Source organism: Gobio gobio, assembly GCF_949357685.1.
Source record: "Gobio gobio genome assembly, chromosome: 19".
Lineage (NCBI taxonomy): Eukaryota > Metazoa > Chordata > Actinopteri > Cypriniformes > Gobionidae > Gobio > Gobio gobio.
In genome coordinates, this window is record NC_137112.1 from 34,278,622 (window position 1) to 34,303,000 (window position 24,379).

General features: G+C 37.1%; 1 protein-coding gene across 1 annotated transcript; it reads left to right on the forward strand.

Annotated features, from left to right (window-relative positions):
• The first annotated feature begins 400 nt into the window (after positions 1-400).
• On the forward strand, positions 401-24,252 carry grm6b (glutamate receptor, metabotropic 6b). The gene is made up of 12 exons (XM_079844797.1): positions 401-686; positions 2,550-3,162; positions 10,635-10,851; positions 11,594-11,729; positions 12,050-12,204; positions 15,947-16,087; positions 16,244-16,444; positions 18,364-18,503; positions 18,583-19,206; positions 19,866-20,177; positions 21,764-22,013; positions 22,945-24,252. The coding sequence occupies exons 2-11, from the start codon at positions 2,605-2,607 to the stop codon at positions 22,001-22,003; spliced, it is 2,724 nt and encodes a 907-aa protein (XP_079700923.1). The 5' UTR covers positions 401-686; positions 2,550-2,604; the 3' UTR covers positions 22,004-22,013; positions 22,945-24,252.
• The last annotated feature ends 127 nt before the right edge of the window (positions 24,253-24,379 follow it).

Sequence of the window (24,379 nt, forward strand, 5' to 3'; positions counted from 1 at the left end):
ACCGTGAGGTCAACTAGATTATCTGTCTTCATAAAAAGACAAAGAATAATTCTAAAATGTAACAAACAAAAAAACGAGACCAGGAGGGTCTCACACCAGATTTTTTTCATAAAAGCACACGGTCTGAACGCAGAGAACTATATCCAGCAGTGTTCACATTAAAAATATATACCGGTCCATCCCTCTCAGAGACTTCTCAAATGCATGCATGATGTGGTAATCCCAATCTGTACCCATTAGAGAGAGAGAGAGAGAGAGAGAGAGAGAGAGAGAGAGAGAGAGAGAGAGAGAGAGAGAGAGAGAGAGAGAGAGAGAGAGAGAGAGAGAGAGAGAGAGAGAGAGTAACAAAGTGTGAGAGAGAGGGAGACAGAAAGCGAGTGAGGGAGCGAAAGAGACGGACAGAGTGAGGGGGCTTTTAAAGGATTTGACAGTGATTTGTAGAATCACAGTTGTGGAATGTTCGGGCTTTTCCACCTTTTCCAGCGTTTTATAGTTTCCTAAAGCTCTCAATACTTTCTACATTAAAATCTCACCTTAATCAAATGAATCTTTAGATTGTGGTTGTGTGAGAAGACTGTGTACATGATGAGAGCTGAAGACTGGGATGTTGGGGACATCTACTGTCGTACTTCAAATCCTTCCAACTTCAGTTCCAGATGGGCGCACACTGGCAGCAGCATCAATCGGTGAGACATTTTTAAGAAGCGAATGAATTAATAGTTATTATGGCAAAACATCGAATGTAAATTTGCTTAAAATATTGCGATGTTGTAAAGATGTCTGTTCGGGTCTCGTCTCTGAAAGAGGCAATAGTGCTGCTGTTCTCATCAAACGGGTGTGCCTGTATCTCCCCGCGGGAACTTGAGCTTTCACTCCAAATATAGCACTTTTTCCGCTCACCTGTTGCTGAATATGTATCAGTTCATTTGCATAGAAAATTAATATGCTTGCCTATACATGCCCTCCATTCTCAGCGGTCTGTATTGAGTGCAAAGTTGAGTCCACTTTCTAGAGGACAGACACTTTAGGTTGAAATGTAATTTTGAACCATAAATTATTTTTAAAAGTAAAATTATTAATAGGCTTTACACTGGATTTCGCTATGTAAAACTACGTTTTGCACTTCTTTGAATTTGTGTCAATAGGCTTTTATGTGTAAATGTTCAAATGTAAATTATGTCCAAGAATAGATGCAGCTGTCGTTCCCTTACAAAAATCTACCATAATAACATGTTTTTGGTCACTGTGATGGCAATACCATGGTAGGCCTATTTATTTTTAAAGTACCTTACAATATCATTGTGCAGTTGATTGATACACTTTTCATTCTTTGTTGAATATTTCTGGTGAAACAAATGCAAATATTGGTTTTAACTTTTTTAACTGAAAACGTATTGGAATTTAACATATAGGAAACAAACTTAAAAGATACTACCAAAAACAATATGTTGTGTGTGTATATTTTGCATTAATATTATAGTTAATGTATAGGCCTATTCTATTCTATTTAATAGAAATGTTCTCTGCAGGATTTAATTTCGTTGTCTCAAGAGGTCAAACATTTACCAGCTTTAACGAATTATCTCACAATCTATTGGCAAAGCAGTGCTGTCGAAAGGCATATTTTTAAAGAAAAGCACTTAAGCACCTCAAGGCACAGTACAAGCATCACATTATTACAGAATATACCATACATATATATATGTACACACACACACGATCAGGCATAACATTATGAACACTGACAGGTGACGTCTCTTAACACTGATTGTCATGGCACCTGTTAGTGGATGGGATATATTAGACAAAAGTGAACATTTTGTCCTCAAAGTTGATGTGTTAGAAGCAGGAAAAAATGGGCAAGCCTGGATTTGAGCGAGTTTGACAAGGGCCAAATTGTGATGCTAGACGACTAGGTCCGAGCATCTCCGAAACTGCAGCTCTTGTGATCTGTTCCTGGTCTGCAGTGGTCATAATCTATCAAAAGTGGTCCAAGGAAGAAACAGTGGCGAACCGGTGAAGGGGTCATGGGCGGCCAAGACTCATTGATGCATGTAGGGAGCGAAGGCTGGCCCGTGTGGTCCGATCAAACAGACGAGCTACTGCAGCTCAAATTGCTCAAGAAGTTAATGCTGGTTCTGATAGAAAGGTTGTTGCATATGGAGCTGCATAGCTGTAGACCAGTCAGGGTGCCCATGCTGACCTCTGTCCACCGCAGAAAGCACTAACAGTGGGTACGTGAGCATCAGAACTGGACCACGGAGCAATGGAAGAAAGTGGCCTGGTCTGATGAATCATGTTTTCTTTTACATCACGTGGATGGCCGTGTGTGTGTGCATCGCTTACCTAGGGAACACATCGCACCAGGATGCACTATAGGAAAAAGGCAAGCTGTTTGGCCAAAAACATATTCTGCTGGGAAACATTATATATATATATATATATATATATATATATATATATATATTATATATATATAAGCATCTAAATAATAGTTTTATCCAGAGCTTGTCTTAGTGTTCTTTTTTTTGTGTCTAATTTCTCCGCAGGAGACACAGGTAGAGAAGAAAGCATTGTGCTGTAGCAGAAGAACGAGCCCCTTGCATGGTAGCAACTATGACATCACAGCAACACGCATCATCACTATGCCATCACCGCATGATCGGCAGGGCGCCCAGACAACACGTGGGCTCCCTGGTTCACATCATGTGGATAGTGATGATGGGATTTACTCCAGAATCCTGGGCCTCCTCCTCAGGAACTCATTCCATAAAGATCGAGGGTGACATCACTCTAGGAGGGCTTTTTCCGGTGCATTCCAGGGGCCCTGCTGGTGTTCCATGTGGGGAAATTAAGAAAGAGAAGGGGATCCATCGTATGGAGGCAATGTTGTATGCGCTGGACCAGATCAACAGCGACCCAGACCTGCTGCCTAACATCACCCTGGGGGCCAGGATACTGGACACGTGCTCCAGGGATACATATGCACTGGAACAGTCCCTCACATTTGTCCAGGCCCTCATCCAGAAAGACAACTCAGATGTTCGATGTTCCAATGGAGAGCCTCCCATCATCCCAAAACCAGAGCGTGTGGTAGGGGTCATCGGGGCTTCGGCCAGCTCAGTGTCCATAATGGTGGCCAACGTTCTTCGACTTTTTGCGGTGAGGGATCATTTTAATTAACTACATTTTAATGTTGATTCCCTCAGTTTCAGGCTCAGCAATTGCTTCATTTAAGGCAAGATATTAAAGGTGAATAGAGTAGAAGCAAATAGATAATCACCATACTTTTCCCAGTTTATTAACCACGGTAAATGAACACAATTGTTCTACATTTAATCATTTACCAGATGCTTTTGGCAGACATTTTGTATTACAAGTTTTCTGAAATGTTAGTATTAATCATGCAAATAAATATGCATTTGTTGTCTAATTAAATATGCATGATTTGCATATATTTCCAGAAAAGAAATCTGAATATTGGATAAAGCCTTTCAGTTGTGACATTTTTTGAGCTAAAGGAATTTACAAGGAGGATTCTCTTTATATAAGTCCTTAAAGCATACTGTCAAAAAAAATATTTCACCATATTTTTAGGAATAAAATGATTCAGACAAATGTTTGTGCAAATCGTTCTGTAAAAGCCTTCAGAATATACTGTAGATATGAATACAACTGGAAAGTTTGGTGTGAGTGCTACTGAAGTGAGATTTCTCAATTTTGAGAAAATGGCCTTTAAAGATATGTATTGTAATTGAAATCTAAAGATGCAGAAAGAACATATAAATGTACATTATGGATGTTTTTCTTCCACTAGTCTGAAAGAAGACAAAATAGCCCAACATCTCAAAAGTTACCAGTGCCTGTAGTGCCATAAGACATAATCGTAACTAGGTGATGGTGTTTTTTGTACTTTTTATGGCTATATTTAATGTTGTATATGTGTGGCAGTCACTGGATTTCCTTCCGTTATGTGAGGAGCTCTTTCATGGTGTTGCTGCAAGACTGGATTCTGCATCGCTGCAGATAGGGCCAGTGCTACAGGAAGTATAACTAATTCTGTTAAAAGGTTTGGATTGTGTTTCAGCTCACTGGCCTCTCAGCAAGAGCTTCTTAAACGACATAGATTCTTTCTTTCTTTTGTTCTGAGAGAAAGTGTATCAGATTTTCCTTAAAGTGAGAAGTGTTTTTGAATTGCGCTCATCATTGACCCGTGTCCTTAAAACGTTGAGAATCACGACACTGAAATGTGCGGCGTGCATGTCATTTCATTTCAAATCCTTTCTCATTTCCAGATCGTCATTCAGCTTGCAAATCCTACACCTGAGCTACATTCAATTTCATTCCACCCTCTGCCACCTTTTATAATTTTTTTTATTTATCGGTTTTAATCATTTGTGTTCTGTGTAGTCTACGCTCCAAGCTGCGTGTGCTTTAGTACGTGAGCTGATAACCTCGCAATCATTTTCAGTCACCACAGTTTTAGGGAAGATAAACAATTCACAAAATAAAAGTGACTTAGTCAAAGCTCCATCAGGTTTCTCTCAGGACATTATACCTGGAATTTGTGCGTCCTAATCGTATTTTGCTGTGGTTATTCATTACTTTTAGTGATACACTCTGGAATAGAGCTGGCCGATATGGCTGAAACAATCATATCTCAATGTTTTTTTGCCTTTTGATAATATTGGATAAAGTGGAGACTGGGGATAGTTGTCACACAAGTGAACCAATGAACCCTGAGAAATATTTACAGGAGTAAAAAGTGTCACCTGGACTTCTGTATGTCTCAATATTTATATATTTGCTCTGAAATTTGTTATTAAGGCAAGACTCTAAAGCAAATTATTGTGTTTTTTTCTCTGGCTGTTGATTGTATTTTCTGATATATGGACTGATATGAAAATGTAACGGATGTAAAAGAATATGCAGCTGCCGTTCCCTTAGAAATCTTCCATGGTAATAACATGTTTTTGGTAATTACTATGATGGCAATACCATGGTATTTTTTTAAGTACCTTACAATTTCATTGTGCCATGGTATATACACTTGGTATGTGCCATGGTATATACACTTTTCATTCTTTGTTGAATATTTCTGGTGAAACAAATGGAATGGGAAAAATGGAAATTAAATATGGAAATATTGGCTTTAAAAAGGGTCACTCGGACTTCTGTATATCTCAATATTTATATTTTGCTCAGAAATTTGACTCTAAAAGCAAAATATGGTGTTTTTATCCCTGGCTGCTGACTGTATTTTCTGATTTATGGACTGATATAAAGAGATTTCAAAAGCTCCTCTGTAACAACTTTTAATATGTAAAATTTTGAATCTGCACTGAACAAATTTAAATCTGCACAAAAATGTGCCTATATGGCACTAAGAGTGGTTCTTGGCTCGTAATCATATAGGGAACCTCTTTAAGTGCTGTATAGCACCATTCTTGGTGGTTCTTCAGTGGTTCTTCAGCGGTTCTTTGGCTGAGGTGCTATATAGCACCGCTACCATATACAGAACATGTGAAGATATGGCGCTATAGCACCAAAAGTGGTTCCCCTATGATTACTAAGAACCACTTTTAGTGCCATATAGCACCATTTTTATTCAGTGTTCAGATTTCTGTTCTGGAAATATATGCAAATGTATTTTAACATAGCATTTCAAATAACTTGTAATACACAACTGCGATTAATCAACTGGGTATACTGTAAAAACAGTTGCTGCCTTAAATTTATTTTTACAGTATAGTAATTTTTAAAGTACAATCAACTTGGATGTTTAAGTCATTTCGACTTAAAAACAGACTTTTGAAAATGAGTTGAATCTTGTATAACTTATAAAAAAAGTTGAAAATTGCTTAAATTATTTTTAGTTAAAGCAATGTAAAACTATGCTGTCATAACTTATTGATTATATATATATATATATATATATATATATATATATATATATATATATATATATATATATATAATTATTTAAAAAAAAATCTAACTAAACTAATTATTCATGTTTAATGCAAGTAAAACAATTAAAATCTTAAAATAGATCAATAAAATTACTTCATAATTTAATACAAAATGATCAAGGCATGTTTTCCACACTGTTTTTCCACAAAATTAAAAAAATATGTATAATAATAAACATGATTATTTTAATACATTTTTTGGTCGATAACAAATTAGGGACTTTCATTAATATTTTTTTGAATAATAAAGAGTTTAAATCGAAAATGGTGAGTATGGACCGTGTGCAATCAAATGTAATCTTGAATAATTTTCTATGTTTATCTTTACAAACTAGTTCATGTCCGTGTTCCTCCCCGAGTTCTGGTAAGTGGGAACTGAGAAAGACAGCATTACAGCATTACGGAGGATCCGCTCTCCATTAAAGCCCTTTCTCCAGCTCAGACTCCTGATGGAAAATCAAGCATGAGCCCAGAGAAGTGCAGTTGCCTTGTTATCAGCTACAGGCAGCTTCTCTTCTGTGGCTTTAGCTGAATGAGTGTGGGCCCTTTAACACATGGATCGACAGGGACAGATAGCCAGTATTTATGGGTAACAGTTAAGTCTCTAGATCTGCTTGACCCTCACTTTCTTTAAATCATGATATTCACAAGTCCAGAAATGAAAACACAAGAGCCATTTTATATCAAATCCTTATGATAGGTGGATGACATTCAGCCTACAGCAGATTTTTGTATAATTGGATTAAGTGCCGTACAAGACTGTCCTTAATTGGATTTTATCTTGTAAAGATATTACTTTTAAAAGAAAAAATTAGGATTTCATTAAATAAAAAGTCATTCTTAATTCACCAAGTTCATTATACATTTTAATCAATCATAGAGCATCCTAAAAAAAACTATAATTATCAGGTAACCTAGATTTTTTCTTGTAATTCACATCTTAATTTACTTTTTAATCATTTAATCTGGATGAATCAACCTGAATATTTTGGGTTATATTTGTACACCACACCAGTGAAAGTCATTTTTAAGTGTCAGATCATGAAAAAATAATGCACAGTTTATAAGTGTAGATGCCTAGGGAACATATGTCTAAAACTAATGAAACACTTCTAGGAAATGTCTGCATGTGACTGCTGTCAATGTTGACATGACTCATGTGTGGAAAGGCTCGAAGGCTGAAATGCTTATGATGCATAGCAACAAATTAGTATCTAAGACTAAATCTTTCAGCAACGTCCACAGCCACGTTTTCCTATTTGGATTAATGGTTTGAAACGGCATTGGATGGGGAATGCATTGCAAATTTTGAATATCGTTGTTTCTCATGCAAGATGTAACAAGTGCATGAACGGTCATGGATAGATCACCAGCAGTGCAAAGGCTGTAATATATATGTTGTATGATGGGGGAGGAGCGGTTAAATCTGTCATAGCAAGTAAGCTAGCAGAATTAAATATATTGTATGGCTTATGGCTGAGAAATGGCAACCTTGTCTCTTGATCTATCTCTCTCCCTCTGTGCTTAACATAATTTGACTAAAACCCTCTAATCCTTCCAGATAATCTGTCAAATGGTCCTCTCCCTCTTCTCTCCTTCTCCAGTCTGTATCCACCTTTTCCTCACTGTCTGCTGGCCCGCTTCTTTAAAGAACCTTTCATTAAGCCACACGGGCTCTGCAGACATTAGTCGGCGCAAAGCCTAGCCCAGTGACATCAACCGCATCATTAAGAAACTAGCACAACAGTAAATTAATCTTCTCATCCTTTTATTTTATTTTTTTTTACAAACAAATGCTTTTACAGTGGTAGCTCGTGCCATCTGTATTTCCCCTGGATTTGTATGTGCTGCAGCAAACTCTACCAGTAAAGCCAGGGCTGTTTTGCTGCAGGAGACTTATGTTTGCTGTGTTTTTTAGGACATGCCTAAGCAATATTACAAGAGCAAATGTGCTTTTGTGCTGAGTGATTATCTTCAGACATGATTATATCACCTACGAGTGTGATATTTATTTTATACAACAGTTTAATAAAAAAGAGAGCAACCTTAGACCCAGTATTGCCAGTTACTTTGTCCATTTTCACTCCACGAACGAAAATGGTTCAAACTAAAGCCACAGCTGATTTAATAGTTTAGCGTCTCTGGGTGGTGTTCCTGAATCAGTGTTTTCTGAACAAATCAGTGAAGTGAATAATTCAATATTTGTGTTCCAAATAGCTTATTCACAGTATCCCCCAGAGTTAGATAAATCCATACATACCATTCTCATCTCCGTGCCATAACTCTGTCTGACGCACCCACCGCTAGCCTAGCTTAGCACAAAGACTGAAGGTAAATGGCTCCAGCTAGCCTACTGCTCAATAAGTGACAAAACAACGGCAACATTTTCCTATTTACATGTTGTGATGTGTATTAGTTACATCGTGTACTAAGACCGACGGAAAATTTTAAGTTGCGATTTTCTAGACCGATGCGGCTAGGAACTTTTCTCTCATTCCTGCGTAATAATAAAGGAACTTTGCTGCCGTACCATGGGTGCAGCGGTGCAATGATATAACGCAGCGCCTGAAAATAGTCCCCAGCACGCTCTCTGTGCAAGCAGGTTGTCACGCTGGTTATGTTGACGGAAGTTAGCTTATTTTCAGGCGCTGCGTAATATCATTGCACCGCTGCACCCATGACACGGTGTCATGATGAATCCTGTCCTCCTGTGAAACAGTGTCCGCTTAGGACCCCAGAGCGATTCTATTGGCTGAAAGAACTTTTAATGGGTAATCTGTTCAGAGCCTGATTACAATTCTTACAAAATCACGTTTTGATTTTTGTCATTTAAATTGTGTTCAATTAGTCTTTAACGTCTTGCAAATCATATGTTTCATATACTAGTATATAACCGAAGCTATAAGCTGTGAAATCAAGCATATCTCGTTCTTAAAGGGATAGTTCACCCAAAAATTTTAATTCTGTCATCATTTACTCACCCTCAAGTCGTTCCAAACCTGTATGAGTTTCTTTGTTCTGCTGAACACAAAAGAAGATATTTAGAAGAATGTTTGTAACCAAGCAGATAGGGCAACCATTGACTACCATAGTAGGGAAAAAAATACTAAGGTAGTCAATGGTTGCTCTATCTGCTTTGATACAAACATTCTTCTAAATATCTTTTGTGTTCAGCTGAACAAAGAAACTCATACAGGTTTGGAACAACTTGAAGGTGAGTAAATGTTGACAGAATTTTAATTTTTGAGTGAACTATCCCTTTAATGTTTTTTTAGTTAGCGTACGTTCTAGCATAGCATACAGCTATCCGATTAGCTTCGTTTATACACCACGGTTGCACTTACCCTACATCTTAAAAGCCCTATCCTGTTGTATTTATTTTGTGCACCTGTTCTGTATATTATTGTTTTTTTATTCTTTATTATTTACATTATAGGTACATTACTATGTTATGATTTTTGTATTGGTATTATTACTTAATTTATCAATTGAAATAATTTACAATATGTTTGGCATGTTATTGCTCCCATTATAGCAATCAATTACATATTTCAAATAAATGTTGTTTGTGTGTACTTAGTTCGACAATTAATTCACAGTTTATTTTTAAACAATTGCTTGTCCAGAACCATGTATTATGAATTACTGTATTATATTCTGAATCGATTTCTGTTCAGTTTATCTGTACTGTTTATATCTGTATTGATCAGGCATTTAAAACTTGGGTCCTAAGCGGACACTATTTCACAGGGGGACAGGATTTCTCATGACAGGTGTCGCAAAGTTCCTTGATTATTACGGTGGGTGCATCAGACAGAGTTATGGCACGCACGGAGATGAGAATGGTATGTATGGACTTCTCTAACTCTGGGGGTTATGGTGAATAAGCTAAAGTCCCAAAACGTTGGCGTGTTCCTTTAAGGTCATAATCTGTGCATTTGAAGTGCATTTTTTTCTTTTTGGGTATTTTTAGTATGAACACACAACTCACACTACTAAATGGCAAAGAATAGTGCATAAGTACACAAGTTTGGACGCACTAATGATTCATTTCATACTCGCATGAATCTGTGTTTTGAACAAATCGGTTGAATGAATGATTCAGTGACATCCAAAACCGCATACTCTTTGAGTAGGCAATTCTTTTGATAAGTTATGGATGTTCTATGTATAGTAAGTACAGTCAAACCAAAAATTCAGACACCAGATATAATTTTTTACTAGTGGGTGCCGGACAATAGTTTATTTATGTAAGTGAGGATAGCAAAATAAAGTAAACTGTGGCATCATATACCCAAAAATTCTTCATACAGTGGACTACCAGTAAAATGGGATAGTAGAGTAATCCGGGTACTTTTTGCCTACTTCTTTTTAAATACTGTGAATTCTGACAGGTTTCACCTTCTTTATAATAGGGAAGTGTGTGCGTATTTGGATGGAGTCAGTGTTTTGAATGAATCGCTCAAGGAACAAATCCCCCCACCGAGGATGAACACCCATTCCCCTGTTGTAAATTAAGATCTCAGAAATGTCTTTGATCACTTTACAATCAATTTATCAGATTAGAGAAATTCATGCTATTCACATTTTTGCAGCAGCTTGACTGTGTAAAGAGAGTCCTGCTGTTGCTCACTGATGTGTTCTGTATCTTCCATTTTGTAGATACCTCAGATCAGTTATGCTTCAACAGCACCTGAGCTCAGTGACAACAATCGCTACGACTTTTTCTCCCGAGTCGTGCCACCAGATTCCTTTCAGGCCCAGGCGATGGTGGACATTGTCAAAGCCATGGGATGGAACTATGTTTCTACTCTAGCATCAGAGGGGAACTATGGAGAGAGTGGTGTTGATGCTTTCATCCAGATATCCAGGGAAGCAGGTACAGAAAAGTAATGAAAAATGACCTCAGTGCTTTAAAATATTGTAATTAAATCTATAATATATGTGTATGTGATTTGGTTGTAGCTTAATTTATACTGATTTACCATACCCTTATTTTCCATAACTGATGTGGAATTTATCACAGTCTATCCAAGGATTTAACACGCCTGGTGTTGTATTTGATGAGGAAAGAGGATAATGATCAGGGGATGAAGGTTTCATGTGATGTCCTGTTGGTAAACAAGTTATTAGTCACCTAGACGTGATGACAGACATGCTACCCAGCCAGCAATAGCCGTCTTAGTTACCTATAGACCGATATAGTACGGCTATGAGTAAGTCACTTCTAGCCAAAATAACCTTGAATTTGGTTACATGCCGTTTTTTCCAAAATAACTTGTGAGATGTATGATATTCCATCACGTAAGCAAAGTCAACAGTGATAAAAATGTGTTTGGTTTCATTTCTGTGACATGATCAGGTTTTAGATAACTTGTCTATTCTTGGGCTATGGTTAGGCGTCTATTAAATTTGCACTGACAGCCCAAATTTTGCCTTGATTTAGCCTAGACGTCAGGGCTGTGTTTGGACGGCTTGACATCTTTTAAATGGAAAATTGCTTGCTGGGTACAGATTGACCGGGATGTTATATTCAATTGAAAGACCCTGCAACCATCAATCTCTTATGAATGTATCAGAGTCCTTCAAAACTATCCGTCATTTTAATTTGTTTTATACAGGAGGTCTTTGCATCGCACAGGCCATTAAAATTCCTAGGGAGCCAAGACCAGGGGAGTTTGACAAGATCATCAAAAGGCTAATGGAGACATCCAATGCCAGAGGGGTTATTATCTTCGCTAATGAAGATGACATCAAGTGAGTTGTCTTTCAGTAGTAATTCTGAATGACTCTGAAGCAGGAGATATAGCTCTGGAGAAGGTTTGAAAATGGTTTGAGAACAGATTAATCACCCTACAACGGGAACAGGAGTCTTAGAGGGAATTATGGCAAATTAATACATTACAGAGTGAATTTTCATCTAGTTTAATTTGCATTTTGCAATCTAAGCCTAAATGAACCTGATAATATATATATATATAGTTCTGAAATCAGCAAATCAGAACTATAATGGATCTGATTTTCCCTATCTTTAATGAACCTGCCTTTTCTGAGATTTTTGTATTCATTTATTGTAGGCGTGTCCTGGAAGCAGCAAAGAGAGCCAATCTCACAGGTCACTTTTTGTTTGTGGGATCTGATAGCTGGGGAGCAAAAATCTCACCCATCCTGAACCAGGAGGACGTGGCTGAGGGTGCAGTTACCATCCTCCCCAAGCGGGCGTCCATTGAGGGTATGAACTGGTAGCAGTGTAAGATCAACGAAGGTTTCATAATTAAGAAAAAAATATTTTTTCCAAATTCAAATTTTCAAATTCAGACTCAGTTATTAAAAAAGATTCTGCACATATGCCCATGTGGTGTTTGCTAACAATTTCTTAAAGGAGTAGTTCAATTTAAAATTATTTACCATGATTTACTCATCCTCAAGCCATCCTAGGTGTTTATGACTTTCTTCTTTCTGATGAACACAATCAGAGTTATATTAATAAATAACCAGACGCTTCAAAGCTTTATAATGGCAGTGATGGGGTCCATTGAGTTTAATAAACATACTCCACACGGCTCTGGGGGGTTAATAAAGGCATTCTGAAGAAAATCGATGCAGTTTGTTAACAATATATATCCAGGGGCGGACTGGCCATCTGGCGTACCGGGCGTTTTCCCGGTGGCCCGCTGGACAATGTGGGCCGGCCCGTTGCTACGTAAATATATGAAGAATAAATTATAGTAAAACTACGTAGCCTATATCCTTCCGTCTGCTCAGTCCCAGTGTCTCAGTGGTGTAAAAGCGCTCGTCAATGTCAAAATGTTTGCGATATCCAATCAAATTGAAGGAGGCGGGCGGGCGGCACTTAAGAGCTGAATATGAGTCAATGGGCTACAGATATATTTCCCGACTGTTAACGATTTTAAAAATGTTAAATGACGGACATTATTTTCCAGGGATGTAAACTACTGCTGACCTTTTAGAATTGCCTTTTACGTTATTCGTCACAGAATGCACAAAGAAACATTTGCAGTTTTCAGCATGTCAGAGGGAATGTTTGTCTTTCTGTTTCCAGGCTTTCTTCAGCAATTTCACAATAATTTTCAATTATTCATAATACTCAAAATATATTTCTGAAATGTAGAAAATATACTCAAAATATATTTCTGAAACGTAGGCTTAGCCTACATAGGCTTCATCATGCTAAAACTGCAACTTTCATATTCAAGTAGCCAATGGAAAGTGTCATATATGAAAATAAATATAGGCCTATAGCTAATTTGCTAGTTAGTTCATATACATTATTTTATTTTAATCAAAAGTTTGAAATAATTAAGACTTTTTTAAATGTTTTTTTGAAAGAAGGCTGAATTTATTTGATCAAAAATACAGTAAAACCACAAATATTAAGAAATATTAATACAATTTCCAATAGGTCTAGTTGTTTTCTATGAGAATGTATTGTAAAATGTAATTTATTTCTGTAAAAGCTGACTTTTCAGCATCATTACTTCAGTAAGTGTCACATAGAAATTTCAATACAGAAATAATCAGAAATAATTTTAATATGCTGTATTTTTCATATAATTTTTAAACTCTTTTCCACTATTTGAGCTCTATTCCATAAAATTACAGATGTCTAGATACTATAACCACTAGATAGGCACCCTAAAACAGTCCACATTCTGCACTACATCCTAAGTCTTCTAGACCATAGCATTGTATATGGTCTGATTTTATGGTAGGTATTGAACTTAATGATATTAAACTACAGGGTATGGAAAAGAGAAATCAAAATTTGTATTTTAAAAAATTATAACCTGAAGAAGTATGCCAGTCATTCAGTATGATAAGCATTTCAATAAAACAATTAATATAATTCATATTTCTGTATAAATAGCTTGTGTTTAAAATTGCCCTGTGTATAATGAGCTGGTGCTTATGGTGAGGTGTGTTGCAGACCGGGTATGATGGGCCGCTTTGTGCCAGAAAGTCCAGGGCCACTTTTTTGCCCCAGTCCACCCCTGTATATATCTATATTTAATACGTTATAAAGTAAAATATCTAGCTTCCACCAGAACGCCCTCCGTATTCAACTTACAAAAAACACGTAACTGACACAATGTATCAACGCATTTTGAACTGCAAGAGGCGTTACACTTAAAGGGGTACTTCAGCGCTGGGAAGATGTGTATTTAAACATGGTCATTTATGTAGTAGAATTTGGTGCCTTTTTCTAGACTGAGAAAAGACAGAAAACATATTTTTGTCTCATGTGGATGAAAGACAACAACCCCAATGCACTTGCTTCGCTGCTCAACGAGGCCACTCCCAAAGCCACGGCCACTGGTTATCACTTGCCCACCATGACACCGCCCCCACCGTCATTTTGATTTTCATAGTAATAAAATAATTTCGTTCAGTTAGAGAACAGACACTACAATTAAAAACTGAACGTGTCTTTTCAATAAAGTGTGAGTGAGCTGAACAAAAGTCACGACACAAACGCACTAGGAGTCAGATTTCATTCATCAAGAGAGTGAAGAGCTGAGCCGAGCTGAGGTAAGCCGCAGTCATTCATGACGTGTCCAGTCTGCCGCGTTATCAGATCATGCCTATGGAAGCTTAACTTTCATAGGAATTAATTGAAAGTTGAAACACTCGCTTTGCTCCGCACCGCCCCGTTATGAATGCCAGAGCCGAGCAGCCATACACATTTACATTCTGTGAGTGAGATCCCACCCCTATGGGCTGGTTGAAAACATGCGGAACAGCTCCTTCTACTGGCTGTAGTCTCTTGCCTCTGGCCAAAAAATCCTCTTATGATGCAAAATGACGATATTTGCGTCATTGGAGGATTTTTTCCAGAAATAAAATTCATAATTCTCTCGTCTCAGGGGGACATGAGGGGGGAAAGTACGATATTTTGAATATTCTACCGGGTTTCTACTGATACAAAGCTTAATGCTAATCGTTGAAGTAACCCTTTAACTGTGTAAGTTGAATACGGAAGGCAGTCTGGCGGAAGCTAGATATTTTACTTCATAAAGTTTTAAATATGTATATTTTTCTTACAAAACCCCATCGATTCACTTCAGAAGGCCTTTATTAACCCCCTGGAGCCGTGTGGAGTACGTTTAGTATGAATGGATGTGCTTTTTTGAGCTTCAAACTCAATGGACCCCGTCACTGCCATTATAAAGCGTGCAAGCGTCAGTATATTTATTAATTTAACTCTGATTGTGCTCATCAGACAGAAGAAAGTCATATAAACCATGGCTTGAGGGTGAGTAAATCATGGGGTAATTTTCATTTTAAAGTGAACTACTCCTTTAAGTCAAATCAAGTTGCATACAGTATATTAATAGCACTTTGTACAATACAGATTGTTTCAAAGTAGCTTTACATTAATAAAACTGGAAAATAAAAGTGCTAATGTTATAAAATTCATCCATTATGAAACATTCGATTTAAGCTGTAAAGCAGCTTTACAGAGGATAATAGTACCATTACTCAGCTCAATTTAAGTTGATTCAATTCTGTTCAATAACTGTGTAAATGTTGTAAAGTTCATCAACTATGAAGTTTGATTCAGTTATAAGCAACTCTACAGAAGGCTATAATGTAATTACCCAGCTCAAGAAAGTTCAGTGTTGATTCAGTTCAGTTCAATAACGGTGTCAATGTTATGAAGTTAGTGTCATTATCCAGCTCAATTCGGTTCAAATTATGTCCATGTCGAAAGTGTCAGTGCAGATAATATTACTGAATATTATTTGTCTTTTTGACTGAGCAAGCCAAAGGTGACAGTGGCAAGGAAAACTCCATCAGGTGACAATAGTGGAGAAAAAAAACCTTGGGAGTTTTCCTATAGCAAAAGAATAGCTCAACCATAAATGAAAACAAAATTTTACTTACAGTATAAGTCCCAGAGAGAAAAAAAAACATGACAATTGATTGAACTATACCTTTAACCTGTTTCTCAGGGTTTGACCAGTACTTCACCACAAGATCTCTGGAAAACAACAGGAGGAACATCTGGTTCGCTGAGTTTTGGGAGGATGACTTCAAATGCAAACTGACACGGCCTGGAATCAGAGGCGACAGCGGGCTGAGGAAATGCACAGGCGAGGAAATCATTTCCAACAAATTACTCCCATAAATGCAGTAGTACTTGAATTATCATACATTCTTATGCTTTTAAGATGTGCAAAGCACATCTAAATGGATTATTCCTCCAGCAAAGCTTTTCAATTCCTGTCATGTTGCTTTCGGTCTTTCAGGGGAAGAACGAATCAGCCGGGATTCGGCATACGAGCAGGAAGGGAAAGTGCAGTTTGTGATCGACGCTGTGTATGCCATGGCCCATGCTCTTCATAGCATGCACATAGACCTTTGTCCAGGATCAATGGGCGTTTGTGACAAAATGGACCCGGTGGATGGAAGAATGCTGCTGAGCTACATCCGTGCTGTCAATTTTAATGGTGAGCCTTCTCAAGGACACAGCTGAAGCATGTGAGCCATTCCAAACATTGCGAAACGAGACCTTGAAACAGTCAGAATTCCAGTAATGGGTTTGTATTCATACAAGACAAATGAACTTCACAGCAATTTGAATGTAGGTTTTTTTATTTTGTGCAATGCTTTGTTTGAATCTGCCAGGAAGGTTACACATAGTAAACGTGCTTTTGCCGAACACTTCTCGAATAGAGGATATTGCCATTACTGTGAGACTGACAGGTGAAAATAGGTAAGGAGTAGTTTCTGAAAGAGGGGAAAGGCCAGAATAGAAGCTGCTGTTTCCAAGGAGGAGGGTTGTGAGTCCCATGGGTTAGTCAGAGTGCGGCGAGAGAGGTCAGCACTCAATCCCAGCCTGAAGAGATCCACTAATGCACAATGCAGCAGCGCACATACTTGTTTTAACCCCCCTCCCCTCGTCTCTCTCCTTGTCTATGATTCTCCCTGGGGCAGCCTCTCTCCAAACACAAGGCACATTTCCTTTTTCAGCACTATCTTTCGGTTAAAATCCCTTTTCTTTTCGTCACTCGCTCTTAAGCCATTTCTATGAAAAGCACAGCTATTCAGTTTACGCAGAGTGGATGTCCTCACACTCTTGTATTGAAATCTTTTCGGCTTTGAGTGCCTATGGGGAACAAAGCAGCATGTGTAGACCTTGCCCCTCATGATTTGTCATTCGTATAAACTCTGGAACATGAAATTGAGTTTGCCTTGTGTTGTACCTCATTTTTCCTTATAGAATTACATCTGAGAGATGTGTATTTTGAATAACACTACAATAAGGTTACTAGCTAATTAGTTATTAGTACTGTGACTCCAGTAGTTCAACCTTAATTTTACGAAGCGACGAGAATATTTTTGTGCGCAAAAAACAAACAAACTTTATTCAACAATTTCCCTACATCTGTGTCAGTCTCCTACGCTGTTGACGTGGTAAATACAGTCCAGCGCTTCCGAGTTAAGTCAGAGCTACGCCAGCACGCCGGCTTACCATTGGCCGATGCTGTTCACCTGAGCACCACAACACATGTGTGTGATGCTGACGCAGGAGCTGACCAACGTAAACTGCGTAGGAGACTGACACAGAAGAGAATAAATTGTTGAATAAAGTCGCTAGTTTTGTTTGTTTGTTGTGCACAAAAAGTACTTCACAAAATTAAGGTTGAACCACTGTAGTCGCATGGACTATTTTAACAATGATTTTACTACCTTTGTGGGCCTTGAACGTGTTGATTAAATTGCTGTCTATGGGGGGTGGGGGTGGGTGGGTGTCGGAAAGCTCTTGGGTTTCATCAAAAATATCTTAATTTGTGTTCTGAAGATCGAAGGTTTGAGGCATGAGAGTGAGTGATTAATGACAGAAATTTCATTTTTGGGTGAACTAACCCTTTAATGTTAATTTCAACATACTACTACAACATACTTACTAATACATTAATCAAAAGTTGGATGTTTTAATATTATTTAATGGATCCGAGCTGACATAAACTAATGTCCTATGTGTTGAACAGTTGTATAACAACAACTAATAAATACTGTATCAAAAAATGTACTGCTCATTATTAGTTTATGTTAGTTAATGCATTTATTAACGTTAAGTAATGGGACCTTATTGAAAATCGTGTTAGTTACAACAGTGTATTTTTTTGTAGGCATCCTTTGATGTGGAAAAGTCACCTTCAAAGTTATGCTTGACAATTTTACTTTAAATCAAAAGGTGAAAAAGAACAATGGTTTGCAGAAGCGTGCATTGTCACGCATTTATACAATTTTATGCTGTTGCAGTGGGCCGCTTCTATTAAATAACTCTGTTGTTTCAAACGATTGCATTTGAAATAATAACTAGTGATGTTGAAAATCAAAACCCTGTGTGTTTACTCTGAAGGCAGTGCCGGAACAGGTGTGATGTTTAATGAAAACGGTGATGCCCCAGGACGATACGATATCTTCCAGTACCAGCTTTCCAATACCACCAGCCCGGGATATAAATTCATCGGCCAGTGGACCAACCACTTACGACTCAGTGTAAATATATTAAGCCCCTTGGTAGTTTGGGACATTTCTGAATGCATATTCTTGAAATATTCCCCTCTCTTTTTATAAGGCTGAGGAGATGCAGTGGTCTGGAGGGGATACAGTGGTTCCAGACTCGGTTTGCAGCTTCCCCTGTGAGTCTGGGGAGAGAAAGAGGATGGTGAAGGGCGTGCCGTGCTGCTGGCACTGTGAACTATGCGACGGCTATCAGTACCTACTGGACGAGTTTAACTGTGACAAGTGTCCCTTTGACATGAGGCCCACCCCTAATCGCACGGGCTGCCGACCCACTCCCATCATCAAGCTGGAGTGGAGCTCTCCGTGGGCCATTATCCCGGTATTTCTGGCAGTGCTGGGCATTCTTGCTACATCAGGAGTCATCATCACCTTCATCCGCTTCAACGACACCCCCATAGTCCGAGCTTCGGGCCGAGAGCTCAGTTATGTTCTCCTGACGGGTATCTTCCTCATCTATTTCATCACCTTCCTCATGATCGCCGAGCCAGGCGCCGTGGTGTGCGCGTTCCGCAGGCTGCTTTTGGGGCTGGGCATGTGCATCAGTTACTCTGCCATGCTCACAAAAACTAATCGAATCTACAGGATCTTTGAGCAGGGGAAAAAATCAGTCACGCCACCAAAATTTATCAGCCCCACGTCCCAGCTGATCATCACATTTATTTTGATCTCAGGACAGGTGCGTTTATGTCTGTAATGCCATTTACATTCATTTAGCAGATACTTTTATCCAAATGAGCTACCATTGAGCATCATACATTTTAAAGGTGCACTATTTTTTCCCGTATAATTAGTTTATTTATATATAGATTCATTTTTGGATTTTTTTTAAAAACTTTTTATTAATTCTACTACTTATTAACAAACAAAATGTACATACATTTCATGTATATGGGCATGTGATATATATATATATATAGTATATAAAGTATTACTTTAAATAAATCATATTTAAATAAATAATAAATCATATTTAATAGCTGCTCATAATAAATGTTCATAATAATATCAAACCACAAGTCTTTGGATAATCTGTTCTAACTCAACTCTTGATCAGAGTAAATGCTTTGTTAGGTGTTTACAGTGTTGTCGCTGTGCTTTTTGTCTCCAAAAGATATTTTTGGACTTTTCGTCCATTAAATAATTAAAGAAGCAAGATTTTGAGAGTAGCACAGAGGTGCTGTAATTTCACTGAAAGCACTACTCTTTTTGGTGTCCTCCCTTAATGGTTGTTTATTATTTGAGAACACATATAGAAATATGGTCTCTTGGATTCTTAGTGAACTGATTTTACAGATTTTGTGTGAACGTTCATTCTTGGCTCTTTTCTGCTCACAGCTCCTGGGTGTTTTCATTTGGTTTGGAGTGATTCCCCCTCACACAAATATCGACTTTGATGAGCTACGTCCCCCCAACCCGGAGTATGCCCGTGGGATCCTGAAATGTGATATGTCAGATCTGTCTCTGATTGGCTGTCTGAGCTACAGTATGGGGCTGATGGTCACATGTACAGTCTATGCCATTAAGAGCAGAGGGGTTCCTGAGACCTTCAATGAGGCCAAACCCATCGGCTTCACCATGTACACCACCTGTATCATCTGGTTGGCCTTTGTTCCCATATTTTTTGGAACATCACAATCCACCGAAAAGGTAAATTATATATATAATGTACTTTTTGTTTTTGTTGCAACATAGCATTCATTTGGATTTTTCCATTAGTTAATACAGTATTTTCCCAGACTATGAAAATAAGCCCAATAAAATAAGCCAGCAACAAAAACGAAATAAATAAACATTATTAAATAAAATATAAGTGAATAACCCTGAATCTAAAGATACATTTAAAGAGATGTTGTATTATTAATTTTCTTACAAAATTATTTTGCATTTCTTTTCATTTAATTCTTATTATTATTATTTTTTTAATATTACCATAGATACATATGTCACATTGCAATAAGCTCATGATTATTTCACTATTAACAGTCTGTGTTTGTATCTGTTGGAATTTGATTATCATCGTCCATATAAAATCGTGCTTCCATGATATTAGTCTAGAAGATTCGCTGGTGCCTGACATTAACATGTTATACTGAAATATGATCTTCACCCTGAAAGTGTCCAGACGTGCCTTTCTCTGGATTAGATGGTTCTGGTTCAGTTAATGATGCTGCAACATTTACTTGTGAATGCTTCATACACAATCAGATATTAGAAACCTAAAAAAGTGTAATAATAATAATAACAACATAATTGCTATTTAATTGGATGCTGTTTTGTGTTGGCCTAAAAGCTGTTAAGATGCTAGCCACACTGTATGCATTTAGTCATTCAATTTTGCACGTCTATTCATCCTGTGGGGGATGGTTTTGCTTACAAAGCACAGGGATTTAAAAATGGAAAGTATACTCTGACTAATAGAGAGGTCTTTTAGTGGCCGGTCAACCGCAAAGCTTTTGGCCCTCAGGTGGTCTTCAACTTCAAGTCTTTTCATCTCTTGTAAAAAAAAAAAGAAGAAGAGCATGGAAAAATAAAAGACTATACTACAGAGCGGGCTGCAGTTCGTATGTATATATTGGTTTATATATCTTTGTGTGCTGTTATCTTAGATTTTATTATACTGAGTTTAAATTTTAAAGTGCATTTTGTTTAATTTTTTTATCATTTTATTAGAAAATAGTTGTAACAGTTTTTTGTGTGACAGGGCTTTAGACTTTTTAGAACAGCTGTCATTATTTGGGTGCAGTTCGCATAATCTCATGAAATGTAAGATCTCTTTAGGGCTATTATGGTATTTATATTATAAATGAACACAGCTGTGTTGTGCATCTTCGCCACTTGTCATATATGAATGACTCACAAGGCGATAAACATGCATGAGATCGGGGTTTATTCTTTTGGCTCATATTAAAGATGCAGAAAATTCGGCATCTCATAGCTGACCTCACATCAACCTTACTTGAATACATAATTGATAGGCAAATGATATGTAGCACTTAGACTGGACACTGACTGAATGATTTGCACGTGGCTGATGTCAGCCCTTTTGGGTCATTACACTGATTACACTGATTACACTGATTTCCAGGAAATGAATTATGACAATCATCAGAGAGTATGTATATAAGTGTAATGTGGAGTGCTAAAGCCCTGACAGCTGATCTACCACTTGTGATAGGTCGCAGCTGAGGCCAGGCTGAAATATTACTCTTAATCTTTTTTCTGCCCTGAACCAGATGTTCATTCAGACCACCACACTGACCGTGTCCATGAGCTTGAGTGCCACGGTGTCCCTGGGAATGCTGTACATCCCCAAAGTCTATGTCATCATCTTCCACCCAGAGCAGAACGTTCAGAAGCGCAAGCGCAGCTTCAAAGCCGTGGCCCAGGCAGCCACTGTCTCAACTCATCTCTCGCAGAAATCCAACGACAAGCAGAACGGAGAGACCAAAGTAGAACCTGATAGATCCCAATAAAGACCATAAGGTAAAGCATCATTTTGTACCTGTATATGTTACCTATATATATATATAAAGGTTTGGAAAAATGTCTCCTATGCTCACCAGGGCTATATTTATTTGATCAAACAGTAAAAACATTAAAACTGTGAAAAATGAACTGGTTTCTGTTGTAATATATTTAAAAATAGTATCTATTCCTGTGATTCAAAGCTGAATTTTCAACATCATTACTACAGCCTTCAGTGTCACATGATCCTTCAGAAATCGTTGTAATATGCTGATTCGATGCTTAAGAAACACTTATTATTATTATTAATGTTAAACACAGTTGTGATGCTTAATATTTTTGTGGAAACTGTGATTTTTTTTTGTTGATGAATAAGGTTCAAAATATACATTTTGTAATATTTATTAATTTCATAAATGTCTTTACTGTATTTTTTTATCAATTTAATGTGCATCTGCTAAATAAAAGTATTTTAAAAAGTTATATTTTCCCTTAAAAAAAAAATATTACCTACCCCAAACTTATGAATGGTAGTGTATCATGTTTTTTTTTTTTTTTTTTTTTAAATAAGCAGCTAAACCTGTTTTCAACATTGATAATAAGAAGGAATGATCTTAGAATGATTTCTGAAAGACACATGACTGAACATTGAAGACTGAAGTAATAGCTTCTGGAAATTCAGCTTTGCCATCACAGGAATAAATTATTTTAATATTTGTTATAATATTTCACAATATTACTGTATTTTTGATTAAATAAATGCAGCCTTTAATATACTTTAAGGTAAAAACATAAAAGTTTGTTTCCAAGATTTTGGTTATATACAGTAGTTTAAAAAAACAATAATAATAATTTTTAAATATTTTAAATGTGAGGGCAGAACAAAACACTAGACTTTTTTTTAAACAGACATATTGCATTATATAACATATGTGCTATCTATCTTCAGGTCACGCCTGTGTACATCCTAATGAAGTAGTCTGAGGAGATAGTCTAGGCACGCTGCTGTTTGCTAAATCATTCATTCTGCAACCTCAAATGGACACGGATCACCAGAGGATGTGCGAATGTGTAATATATGCAAGTCTGGGTGAAAAAAACACTGAAATAATGAATTAATAGTACAATATGTACAGAAATTAGAGGATCAATGGAATCTTTTTGATGCTGAACTCTCACATCAGACTGGAACATATTTGTCTCCTTTAATATTTACCTTGTCACCATGGCGTCACCAACTTCACCAAGTTGAAATGATAGATTTGTGAATTCATGATGAAGAAGACTGTCCAAAAAGAGTCCCTTTGGAGAAAAACAATAGAACATTTCTTCCACCAGCATTTCTTGAAGGACTAAGTGTTTGTATCCAAATGGAATCGGACTTGAGAACATTAATAAGCCACATTCAGTTTCAATATCATCTCCATCCTTATCTCCTTACATATCATAAATGATCAAACGAGACTGTCAGAGCTACAGAGACAATGTTGGGATCAAACGTGTTTCAATAGTCCAGCCAGTAGAACGCAGATACATGGAGGATTCACTCTTTTTGCTTTCGAAAATGTGCCATAACTTATGTTTCAGAATAAATGTTTTAAGTGTCTTGTGTGCAATCCTCATAATAGGCAATCCTGTATTCTAAATCATATTTATTAAAAATGATAGATTACCAAGAGAAAAACAATGACAATCTGTAATGACAACAAGGTTTTGATTAGAGATGTTTAGTTTTATCATGTTTCCTTGAGCTCCCCATGAAGAGATATGATTTTCAACAAAAATGTATGCTAATGATCAGTATTTAATGATTGATTTAAATGAAAATAGTAACAAGTCGACTTTAGAGACTGACATTCAGATCCTTTTATTGTCACATGCAACTAGCATTCAGAGTAGTCACTTATATATTTTGCATTATAGCAAATGGGGAAAAAGACCATGCATTAAGTACATTGTTTGATTAGTGGTATTTTCAGTATTACTTCAAGAAGCAGTTAATATTAAATAATGATGACCATGCAGTTACTGTACACTCAGGTTCCAAGTTGGCTTAGCCTTGATGAATTTTGTGGGTGTCTTGTTTTCATTTACAATATAAAAGTAAAAACACTGGAATAAAAATGTATTGATTGAATGCATGAAAAAATTATTTAATAAATCCTGAAAAATGTATATCGAAGAAATCATATGTTATTGTATAGAAATCGGTATGATTGTGAGAGTCTTTTGTTCTCATAAAAACACATCAAATGTTCCATTTACCCCAGGGCTTTTCACCTGTTGTACCATCATTTAAAATCATGTTAATTTCTCATATATGTGTGAGGGGTGGAGTCCTGTTTAGATGCAAAACCATACTGAAGTAAGAATAATTGTCGATG

What these genes read in the sequence shown, in the direction of transcription:
- grm6b (XM_079844797.1), top strand. Translation starts at nt 2,605, where the DNA reads ATGGTAGCAACTATGACATCACAGCAACACGCATCATCACTATGCCAT. An exon ending in GCTAATGAAGATGACATCAA is followed by an intron (nt 11,730 to 12,049) that starts GTGAGTTGTCTT and finishes CATTTATTGTAG; the next exon opens with GCGTGTCCTGGAAGCAGCAA. An exon ending in CAAGCGGGCGTCCATTGAGG is followed by an intron (nt 12,205 to 15,946) that starts GTATGAACTGGT and finishes CCTGTTTCTCAG; the next exon opens with GGTTTGACCAGTACTTCACC.